Here is a 19,152-nt window from a genome sequence, read left to right as displayed (position 1 = left end):
GCAGGAAGTGTAGGGAATACGTGCTTTAAACAAACAAGCATGTTCAAAATTTATTTTTCCAAATAAGGAACCAGACATCTTTCAGCTATAATAGAAACATATTCTGAAATGTTAATTACTTACTTTTTTAATTAATGAAATTGGGCTGACATCATAAATGGAAAGAATTTCATCTAAGAACTGGGTTGAATAACACTATCTAATTTTTTTAGTTAATTCTCTCTCTCAATTCTATTCTAAAAAATACCAACGTTGGTGTACAATGTAAAAATAACACATAATTTTGATAAAAACAATCGAAACTAAATCAGTAATACCCAAAATATTAAACAGCAAATATACTAACAGCTCAGTCCTGAAGGGAGGAGTGGAAAGCGCTCAGGAAGCGGACTAAGGGTCATGCTGACGTATCCCAGACTTACACTGGCATAACCCTTCCTACAAGGGCATCTGGCCATGGCAGCACTCTGTCACAGCCTCCCGAGGGCGCCCAGCTGTGGCGGAGGAGTACAAGGGCGGTGTAAGTCCCTGTGCTGGCAGCCAGAGGGGCCGTCTGAGGGGCGGGGTGCAAGTTAGTTGGCTCCCAAAGCTGCTCCGGGCCTGGGAACACCCACTGTAGCAGCGGAAAGTTACATGGTGAAAAACGGTGACATAGCCAATAGGCACCCACATTGTATGAGGAAAAGCTTCTCCCCCTGCACCTGGCCCCACCCAGGCAGCCAGGCAGCGTACAGGAGGGACCAATCTGGTCACGCCCCTGTGGTGGCTGAGCCCCCCTCTGCACGTCTAATCAACTCTCCGGGCACCCTACATAAATTCTGTCTGGGGCGCCCATGAACCCAGGTAAGTAGGGAGGTGGTTGGAGGCTCTGCCCAAAAGCCTCCTCATGCGAGGACTTTGAGCGTAAGGTGGGAGTGTGCTCAGGGTGGTTGGGCAAGAGTGCGCAGAGGGAACTTTGAAAAAGTCAGGGAGTACTTTGCACTCACTCAGGAGAGGAGAGCTAAGTCTGGAATGTCTGACTAACAACCACCACCCAAGGTTCCTTGCAAGTTATCTGACTCCTGAGTCCTGGAAGGGATGAGGGCACACTGACAGGTAAGAAGGAGCTGGGCAGGCAGCCACCCCGGCTTGCCCATTCACATCAGCTGCCCCCTCTCCTCACTCTCACTTTCCAAACACCAGCCTCTGCAACTGGGGCTCACCAGTGGGGAGGAGAGCAGCCCCTGCCTGTGAGCTGCGCTCGATACTGCCATTCTGGGGGGCCCTCCAGTTACCCATTTGGGAGCGCCATTCAGACACCCTCAGCCCCCTCCCCCCAGTCAGAAGAAGGAGTGCAGCTGCAGGTCTCGGTGACTAGGTACTTGCTGTGTTCCCTGGTATGGGGAACACACTATTCTCAGCCTGTCTCCCTCACAGGATTAAGGTTCCAAGCAGCCACACAGTAGTGGAACAGCCTAATGCAGACAAGGAGCATTTCCCTGCCAGGGGGTGGTGGTGGCATCTTGCACCTGCTTGCCGGCAAGGCCTGTGACGGAGGTGCTGCCGCCCATGGTGAGGGGCAGATTCCCAGGATGTGGCAGACTCGGCTGTGGATTGAGCAAGGCCTTGCTCCTTGCTAAACATGTGTTTGTTTCCCCTCCAGGCAGGAGCAAGCCATCAGGGAGGCTGCACCACCAGGCACAACTCTGTACCCAGATGAGGGCAGCTGGGCACGCTTCCAGACATCCAGAGGGTACACTTCCAGATGTGCTCTTCCCCTTTGCCTGTTTAATAAAGTTTGTGTCAAGCAACTATATCCTTGTCTGTTTGCTTGCCTGTGTATGGCAATAGCTCCCCCTTAACTTCCCTGTTGGGCTGCCTTTTCACACAGTCCAACTAACTATAACGAAGGGTGAAACGTGGGAGTACAACAAAGACTAGAACAAAAGGACTCCCAGTATAGGTTATGCAAAACCACTCTATGAAAACTCTTATATATATTTAAAGTGCAAAAGTGCTCAAAATATACAGAAATATATATAATCAATCACAATCAATATCAATGAACAATACATAAGCAATACATGTAATGACGAATGCTCAGGAATAACACTGGTCAATGCTAGAAATCACTCAGCGTCCTAATTTGCCGTCAGAATGAAATGCTGTATGGAATAAGCCGACTGGGCTTTTGTAAATTGTATCTGACATGGATTAACGTTTGTTGCACGATTTATTGCTCTTGAAAAAGCACTGTGGTGCAAAAGAGACAAGGCCTACAGTCTGTAGAGCATAGGCGTGGCTGTTAATTGGAGGCTTCTGAATGCCCGCGGTGAGTGGAATTCTTCACAGACGAACACCACTCCTTTATTGACTGAAAAGAACTTGTGGTTTGGACTTGACTCCTGAGCTACTATTTGGCAATACCTACTGTATAACTGCATGAATTTAATTAGGACTCCCAGTGATTTCTAGCATTGACCAGTGTTATTCCTGAGCATTCATTACATGTATTGCTTATGTATTGTTCATTGATATTGATTGTGGTTGATTATATATATTTCTGTACATTTTGAGCGCTTTTGCACTTTAAATATATATGAGTTTTCATAGAGTGGTTTTGCATAACCTATACTGGGAGTCCTTTTGTTCTTTTCACACAGTCCAGCAAATGGTCTCAGGCCCTGGGCTGGTACGGATGGGCTGTCCCCAAGAGGCTGCCTTTGTATGGCTCTGCAACCAAGAGGCGCAGGTGTCCAGTAGCACCTTGGAGACTCAAGCCCTGTCCAGCTTCCGTCTCCTCCCCCCACCCCATCATCACTACAGGGAGGGGTGTGTGTGTGTGTGTGTGCGCGTGCGCGCGCGCGTGTGTGCGCGCGTGCCATGGAGTGTTGCCTGTGTGTGTCCGGAGGGGTGGTGGTGGTGGTGTCATGGAGGACTCTTTCTCCACATGTACTGCTGGCATTTGATAAGCCAGCCAGAGGACCACTGCATGCGGGGGGTGAGGTTGCTGCTGGGAGGACGTGTGCGTGGAGCGATGTTCTAGGATCTCTGGGACTCCCACCCTGCAAGGCCAGACTACTCTCCCTTTTTGCTATTTGCTGAGGCGGACTTTGGGAATCTGGCACTAGAGATGGGATGCTGGCTCCCAAGCGGTTTACCTGGTTCCACAGGCCATCAGGCCACTCTAGGTGCCATCATCCAAGCTCTGGGGTATGGCTCTTGAAATCCACCATGCATTCTCCTCCTTGCAACATCTGTTTGATGTAGTGATGTATTTCAAAGGCACTGCTGCTGGTTAACAGGCAATTGGTGTCCCGATCACATCCAATGGGCCTTCCAGCTTCTCCCATGGATTCCAATAGGCATTCCCGTAATTTGTTTCAGACCTTACCCCTTGCCCACCTCTACGGAGCTGCCCCCCTGGGACTTGGAGACTGCTCCTGAGTGTCATAGACTCTAGGTGTGACCCTTACTGGGTCCTGCCACTTTTCTGGTCTTACTGTTCAAGGAGGGGGGGGGGGTCATGTTTCTTGAGACAGCAGCAGCAGCAGGGAAGGGGTTTACAAGCAAGTGGGGCTTCAGCCACCAGGCTGGCTCTTGTCGGAAATGGAGGTTGGGCATGTGAGTGAGACGACACCCTGTCTACACTGTCGATGTCCACCTCTCCAATGGGGCAGGGCTCCTTTCAAGGCGAATGCCTCTTTTGGGGTGCGGCAAGTCTGATTGTGGGGATCTCCCTGTCCTGCTCACCCACTCTCAGGCGGGATGGTGTCACCAGGTAGCAGTGATTGTGGACCGCCCATTGGCTGTGCTGTGCCTTGCCTAGGGGTGTGCACCCGAAAAATATTTGGGTTTCCCACTTCGGGTTTACCCAAAGTGGGAAAAAGCTTTGGAAAAAACCCTGAAATCCTAAGTGGAATGCCTCTTCGGATTCGGGTTTCTAAGTCGCTTTGGTATGCTCCGTAAAGATTTGGAGCATACTGAAGTGACGGGGGAGGGGGGAGTCCACCCCACCCTTAAACTCCCACTCCCACCCTTTAACCCCATCCCCCAACCCCACTTACCTGGTCAGGTTCCAGCCACCGTTGCAGCCAGCCGGCAGAAAGGGCCTTCCCTGCCGCCACCGCCAGTGTGAGTGGCCAGCAGAGAGGGCCGCCACTGCCGGAGGCCAGCGGGGAGACAGGAAGGCCTCCTCCTCCAGCTGGTGCCAGGTAAGTGGGGGTGGGGAGGAAAGAGTGGGAATGAAAAAGTTTAAAGGGCCCTGTCGCAAACGGGGGGGGGGGGGCTTTAAAAAACCCCGGGGCCCCCGAAGCTTCCCAAAGCATTACCAATGCTTCGGGAAGCTTTGTTTCTCAGTATTTTTTAATTGGGGCCAGATTCGGAATTAACGAATCTTTCTGAATCGGGCACGATTTGGGTGTTTTACCCGAATTGGATACCCGAAGCACACACCCCTATCCTTGCCCCTCATACATGTCAGGGAGGCAGTGCAGCCACTGGCAGGTGTTGGTGGGGTTGTCAGGGGAACAGTGGTGTGGGTACTGTCAGCAGTGGGTATTGTCAGCCAGTGGCACCCTAAAAACTAAGTTATTTTGATAGAGATTTCATGAGTCACACCTAACTTCCTCAGATGGACTTTTGTTTTATATTGCTGTAGAAGCCTAGCACAACTAACTCTAAAAAATTTTTAAAAGTTATCGCAGAGGCAGAAATAAAATCACATTTTTCAAAGCCTATCATCATTTCTAGGAAACAGATTGTCATATACTACAAGCTGGCTCTGATGGCTCATATGTTGTGCAATACCCTTCCAGTTAGACTAGCTTGGTTCAGCAGTGCAATCCTAAGCCAAGTTATACCCTTCTAAGCTCAATGACTTCAATGGACTTAGAAGGATATTGCTTAGGAATGCCCTGCCAAGTATATGAAGACTGAGGAGGGATTGGGGTGGCTATCAGCATGCCTTACTGCTGCTTTTAAGATCACAGGGAGAGGCAAGTCAGCAAGGCCCTCTTCACTGGCTTAACAGAGACCAGATGCCACCTGATTCCTCCTCTTCCAGAACTGTCTTCTGCAGTGGTCATTCCAGAAGAGTCTGCTTGTTTTTCTCTTTCTTTTCTATGTCTTTTCTCTTGAGCTGAATGCATTCTACTGGGGGCTGTCGCTTTGAAATTGTAAATAGCAGATAGTACATAATAAATAAAATACAATTTTAAATGAGTTTTACCTTGTTTTTCATCTTACATGTTCTTTAGCTCCAAAGTCATATTATTTATCTGCATTATTTATAGTCTGTCTTTCTCATTGAGACTCAAGGCAGATTACAGTGTGGGTCAGCACAGTCAATTTCAAAGACATTTCAATAAACAATGTAATGGGGAATATTAATGCAATTTGCAAAGATTGAAACTAGAAAGAATCCAATACAGAGTTGAATATTATAAAAATGTAGACACAGACACCGTAGATATGCAATGATAAAGTAACCTAATATGAGAAAACTTAAGCGCAACAGCCCCCTCTACTAAAAGTTGTTCATGTAAGAAGTGGCTATTAAATCTTAATTAGGAAAAGGGAGAGCAAAGCAATCTAACACTGGCTAACACAGGAAAGCTTTTTTATAGAGTCATACAGGTAATACATGATGGGAATTCTGATAATTTGGGCACATTAGAAAGCTTGCTGAGAGTTTCCATTTCAGTAACTTAATCACCCAAACAGCTTTTAAAATTCCAAGTTTAAAAGGCAGTCTAGGAAATTTTCACAAGAGCTGACAAAAAGAACTTCCTTTTGCATGCATACATTATTCTGCTTTTTCTGTACCCCTCCATTCTACTTTTGCAATCTTGGAACAAGATTTTCTAAACCAATTTGTTAATGTAGATTTTAACAGCAGTTTAGCTGTTCAAAAGGAGAAGCTACAACTGGAATTCAGCAAATATTTAGATAGCCAAGGCATAGAGTACAGTCTATAGTACCATTAGTTCCCATAACTTGAGATAATGAATGAAATGAATGTCAGCATTTTAGGAACCAGCCTGGAAGAAGAAATGGCTATCTGAATTTGCCAACAGAATGGGATCCATTTCACTGATTTGATCTTCTCTCAATTCCATCCTTCTTTGCACATATTCAAAGCCAATCTTATCATTACTTGATATTTTCCAGAGCAGGATATTAGCACTGAAAGAAATCGTGGAGTTAAGTTCAGACTATGGATAAGAAGTGGTGTTGCCTGGATCTCATGCACCCACAAAGGAGAACTACATGCTTTGCTTCCATTCTCTTTAATAACCTGAGTGCCAGTCACCAGCCCATTTTTTTAGTTACCCTCTATGCCTGTGCCCCCAGATTTTTGCACCCTTCAAATAACCACTATATGAACAAACTGAATTTATAGCATGAAAGTCTTTAACTGTTGTAAACAAATTTCAAAATAGCTTTGAAAAGCCTACAAGAAACACTATACTTACAACAGCAAATTCATCTCGATCCAGCATTCCATCATGATCAATATCACTTAGCTCCCAAACCTAATAGCCACAAAAAAGTCATTAAAATGTACATCATGTTGTCAAATAGCTTCAATAAATTTGCTTTACGAACCTGACTTTTTATTGTTACATAAGCAATTTCTACCACAGCCCCTCCCTGTCCAAATTTTGTCTAATTCCATCATCAATCAACTAATTAAAAGACTGGATGTTGAAATATTACTAACGTTTAGCATATTTTTACCACTACTGCTACTTAGTGGTTAACTTAATTAAATGGCAATTCAAACTACAGATGAGCATCCCTCTCAACCATGTTATCCAAGAAGTACTGACTATCTCAGAGCCATCTTACATTATACTCAAGTCTAAGCAAAGTTTTCCCTAATCCCCCATCTCCAGTGAAGTCAATTATTTAATAAAAAATAGCTGCTTGATAGGAAAGACAGGGAGGTCCTCTGCTTACCTCTTTCTCCCCCAAATCACTTCCTTTGAAGCATTTTTCCCCATGCAGAAGAAAAGTATTTCAAAAGGGAGCAACGATGACAAGAAAACTGGTTGCATAAGAAGGATTAAGCACCCATCCTCCACAACCTTTCTTAGTGAAATATCATACTTTTTTTAAAGGAGTTGGGGAAAGCTGTATAAACGCTACATAATATGTAGGTGGATCCTAACTCTCTAGGTTTTCAGTGGAAAGGGGAGAGTGTTCCATCTGGAAAATACATTTCTTTAGCCCATGTGTATAAAAAAGGGAGACCTTGGAGGCTTAATAAACATCTTGGAGGGTTCTTTTGTCAAGGACATTCTCCACAAGTTATGAAGTACCAACCCATAGAATCCCAGAATATCTCCCCAAACTAATGAAAAGATTGCCATTCTTACCCTTCCTAAGATGTCAACAGGCAATTTGGAGTTTAGCAAAACAGGTTTCACTTTATCACCTGATAACAACCCATTCATCGGGCTCAGACTGTCGAAGATAGCATCATACTTGGCCTTGTCTTCCACCTGGTTATCAAAATAACAAAAGGCTACAATTAATTTGACAAGAACATCTGTACAAGCAAGTGTTACTTGATTATATTACAGGTAAGTGCTAAGAATGAGTCATGGCTAGAAAAGCCATTCTATAATTAATAGTATAAGAAACAAATTCAGTGGTTTTCTAGTGAAAGACGGACAAAGCCGTGAAAACAGAACTTCATAGAAATTATCCAGAAGCCTAGTCTTACAAGGTTGGTATGAATTGTCAGATATAAACAAAAGGCTCCTCCTCGCCAGAGGCAGAGCAGAAGCACCTGAGCTGAGGCAAGAGCACATGGTGGAGAGCTGAAGCTAGAAGGTAAGGGTTTGTTGTCTTTCTGCCTTTTGCCTTTCCTAGCTACTGTGTGAGAAGCTGAGGGTGAGTGGTTCTGGGTAGCTTGCTAGAGAGTGGTTCTGGTTAAGTTCTGTGTGAGGTTGTTGGGGGCTGAGTGAATTGCTGTTGTTTGCAGCTGGTTGCTGTTGCTTGTGGTTACAAGCCCCGCCCCCTAGTGTCCTGGGGCCCTGCTGGGCTAGGCAGGAAGGCACCTTTTGAAACAAAAGGCTCCTCCTCGCCAGAGGCGCGAGCCGAAGGGCGAGAGCTAAAGGGCTCTTGCCCTGGGGATCTGCCTGGGGGACCTGAAACTCTGCTAGTATACTGGTTCTGCTAGTACTCTAGGTACATTTGGAAGGCAATCATGTCTACTGAAGCCCCCTTTGCAGTCACCTGCATGGAGTGTTCCATGTTTGTTTTCCTCCCAGAGGAGAAGACAGAGTTCACTTGCCAGAAGTGTAAGCTGGTCAGAGTTTTGGAAGAAAAGGTTCAGAGCCTGGAGGAAAGGATCACCACCCTTCAGGAGATCAAGGAGGGAGACAATTTTATTGACAACAGCCTGTGAGCTCCGCACAGCCAAGAAGAGGAAAGTCAAGGAGGAGGGGAAAGAGCCGATCTCCCTTCTGAGCCTCCTCTCAGATCTACAGTACAAACCCGAAGGCGTCAACGAAGAAGATGCTCTGGTCCACTTGAGCTCAAGAATCGCTTTGAAGTGCTAGGGATGGTGACAGAGGTGACAGTGGAAGGAGAACCGCAAAGATCTGGAAGAGGGAGTGCAGAAGACATGGGGCCTCATGGAAGTGGAAAAAAACGGAAGGTGGTAGTCGTCGGGGACTCCTTGCTCAGGGGTATGGAACGCCATGTCCCTGGGCCAGATCCCCTATTCCGAGAGATGTGTTGCTTGCCGGGAGCCAGAATTCAGGATATTACCAACCGGCTGCCAAAACTCATCAAGCCTGCTGATAAGTACCCGTTTGTGCTGATTCATGTGGGAACGAACGACACGGCTTCGAATACTGTTGCAAGAATTAAAGAGGATTACGAAGCCCTTGGAAGGCAGTTGAAGACATTGGGGGCTCAGGTGGTATTCTCTTCTATCCTTCCAGTCACAGGAAGAGGAGCACGCCGGGAGCGGACCATACTTGAGGTGAATCGCTGGCTGAGATGGTGGTGCCGGCAGGAGCGCTTTAGGTTCTGGGACCATGGGATAGGTTTTCTTAGAGAAGGCCTTCTAGCACATGATGGGCTTCACCTCTCAAGGGCAGGGAAGAAAACGTTTGGAACGAACCTGGAGAACTTCATCAGGAGAGCTTTAAACTGATGCCGCAAGGGGCAGGGGACGATCAACATGGCGACTTCAATGATGAAGTGAACACAGTGGGGACCCACCTGGGTAGGAAAGGTCAAACAAAGGTACAAGGCTACACGTGTTTGTATACCAATGCCCAAAGTATGGGCAATAAGAAAGAAGAGCTTGAGCTTCTATTACAAACAGAGGGCTATGACATAGTAGGAATTACTGAGACTTGGTGGGATGATTCCCATGACTGGAATGGGCTAGTGGATGGGTATGAGTTGTTCAAGAAAAAACGGAAGAGTAGAAGAGGAGGTGGAGTGGCGTTGTATGTGAGGAGAGGGCATGATTGTCAAGAAGTTATGAAGAATGGGGCGGACAGCCCGGTGGAAAGTATATGGGAAGAAATAAGGGGAGGAAGGACAAAGGGTATTGTTGTTGGAGTCTGCTACAGACCACCCGACCAGCGAGAAGAAATGGATGCTGCCCTCTTTGAACAAATTGGCAGAGTATCCAGACATCAGAACCTTGTAATTATGGGTGACTTCAACTTCCCCGATGTGTGCTGGGAGACAGGCTCAGCAAAGCGTCATGAATCACGCAATTTCCTGACCTGCCTGGCCGATAACTTCCTTTTTCAAAAGGTGGAGGAAGCTACAGGAGGTTCGGCCATACTAGACTTGATATTAACCAACAGGGAAGAATTGGAAGATGAGACGAAGGTGGTGGGAACCTTAGGGGGAAGTGACCATGTCCTCCTTGAATTCCAGTTGCTATGGGGAGCCAAGGAAGTTCATAGCCAGACTCATAGGTTAGATTTTCGTAGGGCCAACTTCGATGAACTCAGAGGCTTGATGAGAGTCATTCCGTGGGGGAGTGTGCTGGAAGGAAAAGGAGCGAGTGAAGGGTGGGCCATTCTCAAACACGAGCTTTTGCATGCTCAAGCCTTCACTGACCCAGCAAGAAGGAAACATGGTAAGGGCTCCAAGAAACCGATGTGGATGCACAGAGAGCTCCAGAATAAGCTAAGGGAGAAAAAGGAAATGTTCAGGAAATGGAGAGAAGGACAGACCTCTAAAGAGGAGTATATGAGGGTTACTAGGTACTGCAGATCAGCCATCAGAGAGGCCAAAGCTCAGTACGAGCTGGGTCTGGCCAGGAGGGCTCGCTACAACAAGAAAAACTTCTACAGCTATGTGAGAAGGAAACGCACGGTAAAAGAGGCAATTGGACCACTGTTGGGAGTAGACTGAGAAACTCTGATGCAGGACAGAGAAAAAGCAGACAGGCTTAATGACTTTTTTGCCTCTGTTTTCTCCCTGAAGAACTCAGGCACATCTAGAGATAGTAGAAAATGTGGCAGGACACCTGAGTGGCTAATTGACATTGACAGAGAGGTAGTGGAGAGGCATCTGGCTGCACTGGATGAATACAAATCCCCTGGGCCGGATGGGGTGCACCCAAGAGTGCTGAAAGAACTTTCCAGAGAACTTGCAGAACCCCTGTCCATCATCTTCAAGGCCTCCTGGAGGACTGGGGATGTGCCACAAGATTGGAGAAGAGCGAATGTTATCCCAATCTTTAAGAAAGGGAGGAAGGATGACCCGGGAAACTACAGGCCAGTCAGTCTGACTTCTGTTGCTGGGAAGATATTAGAACAGATTTTAAAGGGATCAATCTGTAAGCATCTGAAGGACCGCTCAGTGATCCGCGGAAGTCAGCATAGTTTTGTTCCTAACAGATCCTGCCAGACCAACCTGGTTTCCTTCTTTGATCGAGTGGCCAGCTTACTGGATTGGGGGAACTCTGTTGACGTGATTTATCTGGATTTCAGTAAAGCTTTTGATAAGGTCCCCCATGACATTCTGATGGGCAAACTGGAAGACTGTGGAGTAGACTATAGGATAGTTCGGTGGATAGGGAACTGGTTGGAGGACCGCACTCAAAGAGTGGTGGTCAACAGTGTTTCATAAGATTGGAGGGAGGTGTCCAGTGGGGGGCCACAGGGCTCGGTTTTGGGCCCGGTACTTTTCAATATTTTTATCAATGATCTGGATGAAGGAGTGGAAGGGCTGCTCATTAAATTTGCTGATGATACCAAATTGGGAGCAGCAGCAAACACCCAAGAAGATAGAATTAAAATTCAACAAGACCTGAATACTCTGGAGAAGTGGGCAGCTGTGAATAGGATGCAATTCAACAAAGACAAGTGCACAGTATTACATCTGGGCCACAAAAATGAGAAGCACAAATACTGGATGGGGGATACACTTCTGGGCAGTAGTATATGTGAAAGGGATCTTGGGGTAAGAGTGGACTGTAAACTGAATATGAGCAGTCAGTGTGATGCGGTGGCAAAAAAGGCTAATTCAATCCTGGGTTGTATCAAAGGGGCCATAGCGTCGAAATCGCAGGAGGTCATAGCCCCTCTCTATACTGCCTTGGTCAGGCCACACCTGGAGTATTGTGTGCAGTTCTGGAGGCCTCACTTCAAAAAGGATGTGGACAAAATCGAGAGGGTGCAGAGGAGAGCGACGAGGATGATCAGGGGTCTGGAGACTGAGCCCTACGAGGAAAGGCTGAGGGCCTTGGGAATGTTTAGTTTAGAGAAGAGGAGGTTGAGGGGGGACATGATTGCTCTCTTTAAATATTTGAAAGGCTGTCATTTGGAGGAGGGCAGGGAGCTGTTCCAGTTGGCAGCAGAGGGTAGGACGCGAAGCAATGCGCTAAAACTACATGCACAAAGGTACCGACTAGATATTAGGAAAAACTTTTTCACCATCAGAGTAGTTCAAAAGTGGAATCAGCTGCCTAGGGAGGTGGTGAGCTCCCCTTTACGGACAGTTTTCAAGGAGAGGCTGGATGAATACTTGTCAGAGATGCTTTAGGCTGATCCTGCACTGGGCAGGGGGTTGGACTAGATGGTCTGTATGGCCCCTTCCAACTCTATGATTCTATGATAAAACGGATCTGTGAACCATTCCGTATGAATGTTGCACAATGTATTTTGCCCCCCTTATGCTTTTAAAATATTCATGAGAGGGAAGGCCCAAATTGTTGCTTAAGAGAAAAATTATTAAAATGTATACATCTTCCACATTTGAAACACAACAGATCTATCTTGTACTCTAGTGTTAATGCTTGAGCAAAAGAAAACCTTCTAAGAACTGTTACTAGGAGCTCCATCTAATAAACAGTTTTTCCTTTCCACTTAATCTTGGTGGATCTCAAAAACAGAATGATTCCTCCCTATACTCCATTCACTGCGAACCAATCTGTACACAGAATGGCTGCCAACTTTTCTCGTAGGGACTCTGTCTCCTCAGAAACATTCTGAGGGGGGGGATGGCACATATGTATTCCTTCCTCTATTGCTCTACAGAAACCTCCAGTAGTTGACTCGAATTAGGAGAAATAAAGACATCTTATCAAGTATTTGATTAGAAATATAGGGCAAGAGAAAAGAGTATGCCAGTCAACAGCTGCCAAATCAAACCAAAACACAACAGAAAGGCAGCCTTTATTTCTTAATGAAGGGTTCTGTGTTATTTTTCTGCTCAGCTAAAGGCAAGCAATTCTACCATGGAAGAAGGAAAACAAAAAAAATGTGATAGCGCCACTAAGATAAGTATTTGGCCAATTATGCTTCTGTTCCCTTTGCTTACCTTGACAGCCCATGGGATATCCAGTGGTGCTCCTCCAACTGATAAAGGGCTAGTGGAATCATTCTAATGCAGAGGAAGAGAAGACAACTATTACTATAGATTGCTAACTCGTTCCAGTTAGATTCAAGCTCACCTCATTCTTCCTATCAACAATAAAATGGAAAGTGTCCAAACGGCATTATCTTCTTCCCCTTAAACCAATTAGCCCAATATGGACAAAATAATACCTAGAGGTTGCATGACTAACACCTTATACTTCCAGTAAAAGTAAAGCGAACCAGTCACATTTTTCAAAATGAAAGGAAACAGACCACAACAAAGATGTGCACCAGGGCTTTTTTTCTGGGAAAAGAGGTGGTGGAACATAGTGGCATAGCGTGGGTTGCCAGTACCTGGGGAACTCCTGGCAGGAGGAGTTCATGCTCCTGGGACTGCATGATGATATCACTTCCGGAAAGTGATGTCATTGCACAGGGCACAGCTGCCCCCCCCGCCAGTGCTCCCACGATTTGGGCCCGCTCGCCTCCCCATCCCTTACCTGGCAGCCCTCTGGTGCAACCACCTGGCAGCGCCACCTGCTCAGCGTGCTCCTTGGCCAGTAGCTGCTGCAGGAGGGCCAGCTTGTTGCCCAGCGAGCTGGCTGCCCTGTCAGCACAGCAGGTGGTGCAGGCGGCCTCCCAGGGATGCAGTACAGGCTCTCTTTGTAGTGTTGCCAGCCTCCAGATGGTGGCTGGAGATCTCCCAGAATTACAACTGATCTCTAGGCCATAGAGATGAGTTCCCTTTGAGAAAATGGCTGCTTTGGAGGGTGGACTCCATGACATTATAGTCTGCTGTGGTTCCTCCCTTCCCTAAATCCTGTCCTCTCTATGCTCCACTCCTCAAATCTCCAGGAATTTCCCAACCTGGAGCTGGCAACCTTAACTCTATGGCATTATACCTTGCTGAAGTCCCTCTTCTCCCCAAACTCCACCCTTGCCCACAGGGCGGGTGAGCAGGAAGGAAGGCAGACAAGCCACGAATGGAGCGATGCCTCCAGGCGAGACCCAGAGGAAACACAGGGAAGGAGGAAGGGATGGGCAGATTCACCATCTGGCTGGCTGGGGACGGCGTCCACAGTGCTGACCTGAGCAAGCCCATGACCTCGGGTTGCCTGGGCATAGGGCTGGAGCAGAGGAGCATCAGGAAGGGGAAGTGCCAGTACATGGTCTCTGTGCCCGGGACAGGAAATCTCCTGTGCTAACTGACCATGTCTGCTGCTTTGCCACCTGGTGCACCCTTGCAGGGGGGAGGCCCCCTTCTGCCTCCAGCCAGGGGGAAGTGCTCGAGGAAGCAGTGATAGAGGCAGCCCCTCCCCAGCAAGCTGGGGCATGGGGCCCACTCCAGATTTGCCACCGCTGAGACTCAGTGTGCCGTAAAAGAGCCAGGTGCCCTGGGCTGTGCGCCAGGAGGAAATGGGACCAGGAGGCAGGGCACCAGACACATGATTACTTTCAAGTGGTCCTGAAACTCCATTCCACCGCGTTTCGACAGGAAAGAAGTCCTGATGTGCACTATCATAATTTCCCAGGTATAAGCCAAACTTAACAAGACCTAGGAATATATATGATTAGATCACCTTTTTTGTTGCTATTTCTTTCTTAAAAGCAGCAAAATTATATGATCTGTATCTAATATTAGTAAAAAATAATGCTAACAAAAAAGAGAATTTTTTCTGAACAGCTAGCAGGATTTAGATCAGATTACCGAACTAGCAAGAACTATTTTGCAGTGAAATTGAACAAAAATAATGTAAGGAATATGTTGCTTTTATGGATGCAAGGGCAACGTTTCATGGAGTGGCTAAAGAATTATTGTGGAAGAATCTTTCTAGAGCCACTCTAGATTGGAATATGGTGATAATTAAAACATTAGTATTCTGAAACTGGTATATCAATACAACAGCTTTTACAGGGCTATTAACAAAACAGTATTTCTGCAACATGGGGGTGGGAATGAAAACTTTAGTCTGGCTCTTTTTAAAAAATTGTTTTAAAAGAAACTATGGGAGGGGGTCTACTTCAGTGGTAAAAGTCAAGGATTCAATTCCTGGCATCTTCAGATAAACGAATCTCAGGTGGCCGATGTTGGGAAAGAACTTTTCCGCCTGAGGCTCTGGAGAACGGACGTCAGATATAACAGACAATACTGAGCTAAAGGGAGCAGTGCTTTGACTCTGTATGAGACAGATTCATATATGCAATACTTGTGATATCTTTCACGCCCCCCCCCCACTGGCTAAAGGAAAACACTGTTACTTCCAAAGCCCCCCTCCCTTTGTCAGAAACGTAATTTTTACCTGTCCCCTCCCCCCACAACTCCTCAGGCCTTGTACAAACCTGAGACTCATCATCAGGCTACATGCAATTGGGAGACCAGGGAATGAGGAAACAGCCTGATTCCCAAGTGAACTCAGATACATACTAACCAAGACTTCTTTCCTGTGTCGCTTCAAGACCCCATGCCCATCATTAATGATTGATATTGACAAGATCAACTCATTCCCGGCCTAGCAACACTGCTTATGAGTTAACCTGATTAGCTCAGGAGAGGCCCAGCACCCTTCCTCTCCCACAACATCAGTCATCTGAAGGACCCCACAAAGAGTACCAACCAACAGCATTATATAAAGAGAGCCCTGCAGGATCAACCAGTGGCCTATATAGTCCAGCATCCCATTTCATACAGTGGCCAACAAGTTAGTCTGGAGGGCCAAAAAAGGGGGCACAGAGGCCAAGTCTTCCCCTGATGTCGCCTCCTAGCAGTGATATTCTGAATGTAGAGGTTCTCTTTAGTCATCTTGGTTAGTACTCTCTGATGGATCTATCCTCCATCAACCTGTCTAATCTAATTTTAAAACCATCTATGCTGCAGGCCATTGCTACATCCTCTGTCAGTGAATTCCATAATTTAATTATTAATTGGAAAAAAATACTTCCGGATCAGTTGCCCATTAATTTCACTGGGTATCCCTAGTTCCCCCTCCCCATTTCAGTTGGTTTTCCTTCCCAAAACCTCCTTCCACTAACACAAAACAAAAGTACAGTCTAATTTCTTTTGTTCTACCTTCCTTCTTTGAACCTACCACATCCTTCCTCCTCTGCTTGTCTCTTAGTTCATCCTCTCCCTAATCTCCAGCCAGCTAGCTTCATGATCCATCAGCTTTCCACAGCCTACTGAACTTCCTTCTTGCTAGGAATCCCCTTTCTACTCCTGCCACCTCCCTCCCTCCTACCGTTTGCATTTCTTAATACACTATACTAGGAAACTTCTTCCAGGCTTCTGTTTACCAGACAATGTTTAACTTAAACTGGAGTCTCTGTTCTGTCAGTGCTATTTTTTTTTTTAAAAATTATAATTATCTTCTTGTTATGGTTAAGATAATGACACAGAGGAGACTGTTTGCCACCTGTCTACATGACTCGCAATGTAATCCTAAACAGAGTTACACTGTTCTAAACGCATTGACTTCAATGGGCTCTGAAAGCTGTAGCTCCACTTATTTACTGATTTAGTGCATTTTTATGCCATCTCTTCAAGGAACCTGCTTGAGGCAACTTACAAAATAAAACATAGTAAAAACATCACATATGCTGTAAATAAATACAATTCAATTCAAATACTTTTAATGGCATACAAAGATCTAAGACAGCAAACAGGTCACGTAAACAAATTAAAACTCTGCATTAAAAGCAGAGTGTAAAAAAACCCCTTACGCAGTTTTAAATGCATTTTCAGACTTAAAAATCAGTTCTTAAAAGCAGCATTAAAAATCAATCTCTTAATGAAAAGCATGGGTAAAAAGGAACATTTAGGATTGCATTGTCAGCGTTTAGGTCTTACCTCTTTTAAGTCTCTGCTACGGGTGGATAACTGACCCCGCATACTTACAAAAGTATCACTGTTGCCTTAAAGAACAGCATACAGTGAAAGTGGCAACTATTGGACAATATAACACTGTGTGATATTACAAGGATTGCTTGTAGGAATCCTGGCCCCAGCCATCATGCACCAGGACATAATTTGGCTTAAATGCCTTATCTTGTCTTCAAATATGGAAGAGGGGAACTGGATGCCATCCTAAGCCATCTCCCTTTCCCTAGCTCTACCCCCTCCTTGGCTTCCTTCCTCCAGTCTTTTGAAGGCCCTAGCCAGGCCTGAGGCATGCTCAGTGGCCTCCTTCTACTGGAGCCTTATATGGGTGTGGCCTAGCTTGTGAGGAGCTAACAGTGCCTCCAGAGCAGTTTCTGCCTCAACTCCTCTTCCCTGCTCTCAGGACAGAGTTTCTCACCAACTGACTGTCAGACAGTGGGTGCAAAGGGTCAGCTGTCAGTGGATGCCTGACTCTTAAAGGGCCAGCTGCCACTGATCAACTGGCTCTTTATAAGGTGCCTCAGTCAACCCAGTAAGCTTGGTGGCTGTCAGGCTTGACCCTGTGGGGGGCTGAGGTGTTGTCTCCACCGCCCTTGGACACAACTTTCAAGATACAAGTTTTCAAAACTGATTGGTACATAGCTACACCAGCACAGATGGTAGAAATCTATAAAGATTGCCAGGAGTTAGGCCTCATGAGATGTTTTCCTTGTAAAAAAAATGTACTACTTGTACATTTTCATGCCAGTTTTCATGCTTCAGCATATGTCTTGGAAACTGTGGATTATGCCACATCACGGAATTGTAGTGACATTTGTGCTTTTATCACATTATTTCACATTATTTCATTCTTAAAGAAACATATAATCACACTTCTGCTGAATCCAAGCTCTTTCACACTTTTATTTTAAGGTGAGGAATGGATTTTTCCCCTTTGTAAAGGTTTATTATAGAAATGTATTGTAAGAATACTATTTCTTGGCTTTTCTGTTTGGTGAGCCAGTTTGGTATAGTGAGCCAGTTTGGAGATCCAGTTAGTATAGTGAGAGCCCGTTTGGTGCAGTGGTTAAGAGCAGCAGGACTCTAATCTGGAGAAGCAAGTTTGATTCCCCACTCCTCCACTTGAACCCAGCTGGGTGACTTTGGGTCAGTCACAGCTTCTCAGAGCTCTCTCAGCCCCACCCACCTCACAGGCTGATTGTTATCAGGATAATAATAATAATACACTTTGTAAACCACTCTGAGTGGGCATTAAGTTGTCCTGAAGGGCAGTATATAAATGAAATGTTATTACAATGAATCAATTACAAGTCAAATCCACATAGATTGGAGCTTCTAGTTGCAGACTTTCCCTAGTCCTCCATGCCACCAGTTTCCCTTTTCCCAAAGTTCATTTAGTTTAAAGGACTGAGTCTCAACCCCACTGGGAATGTCATTTCCCATGAGGCAGTTAACACTATACAGAAGCACCTGAATCCTTAAAATGAAGCCTCCATAAGCCCTGCCCCCAGAGCTCTCTGCTGGTGCTGCCACCACCACCATTTGTAAGCTTTTGAAGAAAGGGAGAGTTTCACAAATGCATTACCATCACAAACACTAAGAGAACTCCTGGGAAAAGGTCAGCAGAGAAAGCAGGGTAATAACAAGCTAAAAAGAAAGGCATGAGAATACTGCTCATCACTACTCCAAATGAACTCATGAAGAAAAACAAGTAGAAGACTGAGGGCAGTTACATCTAGAATGCAAACAGTAAGAACTGGTTCTTTGAGGTTAATATAGTACAGCTCCAATTTTTTATTCAATAGCATTCCTCAACTATCAAAGATTTTGGCTAATGTCAATGTGCAAGTGGACAGCATATTGACTTCCTTATATTGTCATCTACACTTTAATTAGAACCTTATTGCTTCTCTTAAGGAATCAATGACATCAAGCTATAATGGGCATAAAGTTTACCAAGAACTAAAACCGTAGTCTCATTCCAAAACAATTAAAGTATCTCCAATGGTGCACATAAAAAAGGAACACTGTTGCATATGAGAATTCTAAAAGAATGTATTAATCATATACTATATATTTAGTAATAAGCATTTTACTAAATTTAAATTCTGACAGTAAACATGCAAATTGTTTTTTTAAAGTGTCTTACAAATCTAGGTGGAGAAACAGGCGAGTTAAGACTGCTCAGTGAAACATCCAGTCCATTCTGTGCACAGGCTACAAGCCGCAGAGCCACAAAAAATTCCTGCAGAAGAGAAAGAAGTTATTAATATAGTACTACTTTGGTCTCAAAGATATTTTTACTAAAAGAAAAAAACCCTGCATGTCAAACAAAAAGCATTTCCCCCACTTCCAGTGTAACTGGATCCAAAGGCTTCCTTGCTTTCCAAGAATAGCCACCATGCTACCTAACATGTTGCCCACAAGATTCAGAGTAACTTCTGGAGC

The 19,152-nt window shown here is 45.5% G+C and overlaps 1 protein-coding gene across 1 annotated transcript in view; it reads right to left on the bottom strand.

Moving 5' to 3' along the window:
* Nucleotides 1-19,152, bottom strand: part of EPS15 (epidermal growth factor receptor pathway substrate 15) — a 105,377-nt gene that overhangs the window by 41,519 nt on the left and 44,706 nt on the right. The window contains exons 5-8 of the mRNA XM_054979590.1: nt 18,854-18,949; nt 12,793-12,855; nt 7,362-7,487; nt 6,456-6,515 (exon numbers count right to left, since the gene is read on the bottom strand). Coding sequence (XP_054835565.1) covers nt 6,456-6,515; nt 7,362-7,487; nt 12,793-12,855; nt 18,854-18,949 — 345 coding nt within the window. The remainder of the gene's footprint in view (nt 1-6,455; nt 6,516-7,361; nt 7,488-12,792; nt 12,856-18,853; nt 18,950-19,152) is intronic.

The sequence above is a fragment of the Eublepharis macularius genome, chromosome 5, assembly GCF_028583425.1.
Source record: "Eublepharis macularius isolate TG4126 chromosome 5, MPM_Emac_v1.0, whole genome shotgun sequence".
Lineage (NCBI taxonomy): Eukaryota > Metazoa > Chordata > Lepidosauria > Squamata > Eublepharidae > Eublepharis > Eublepharis macularius.
This window is presented reverse-complemented; position numbering and strand designations above follow the sequence as displayed.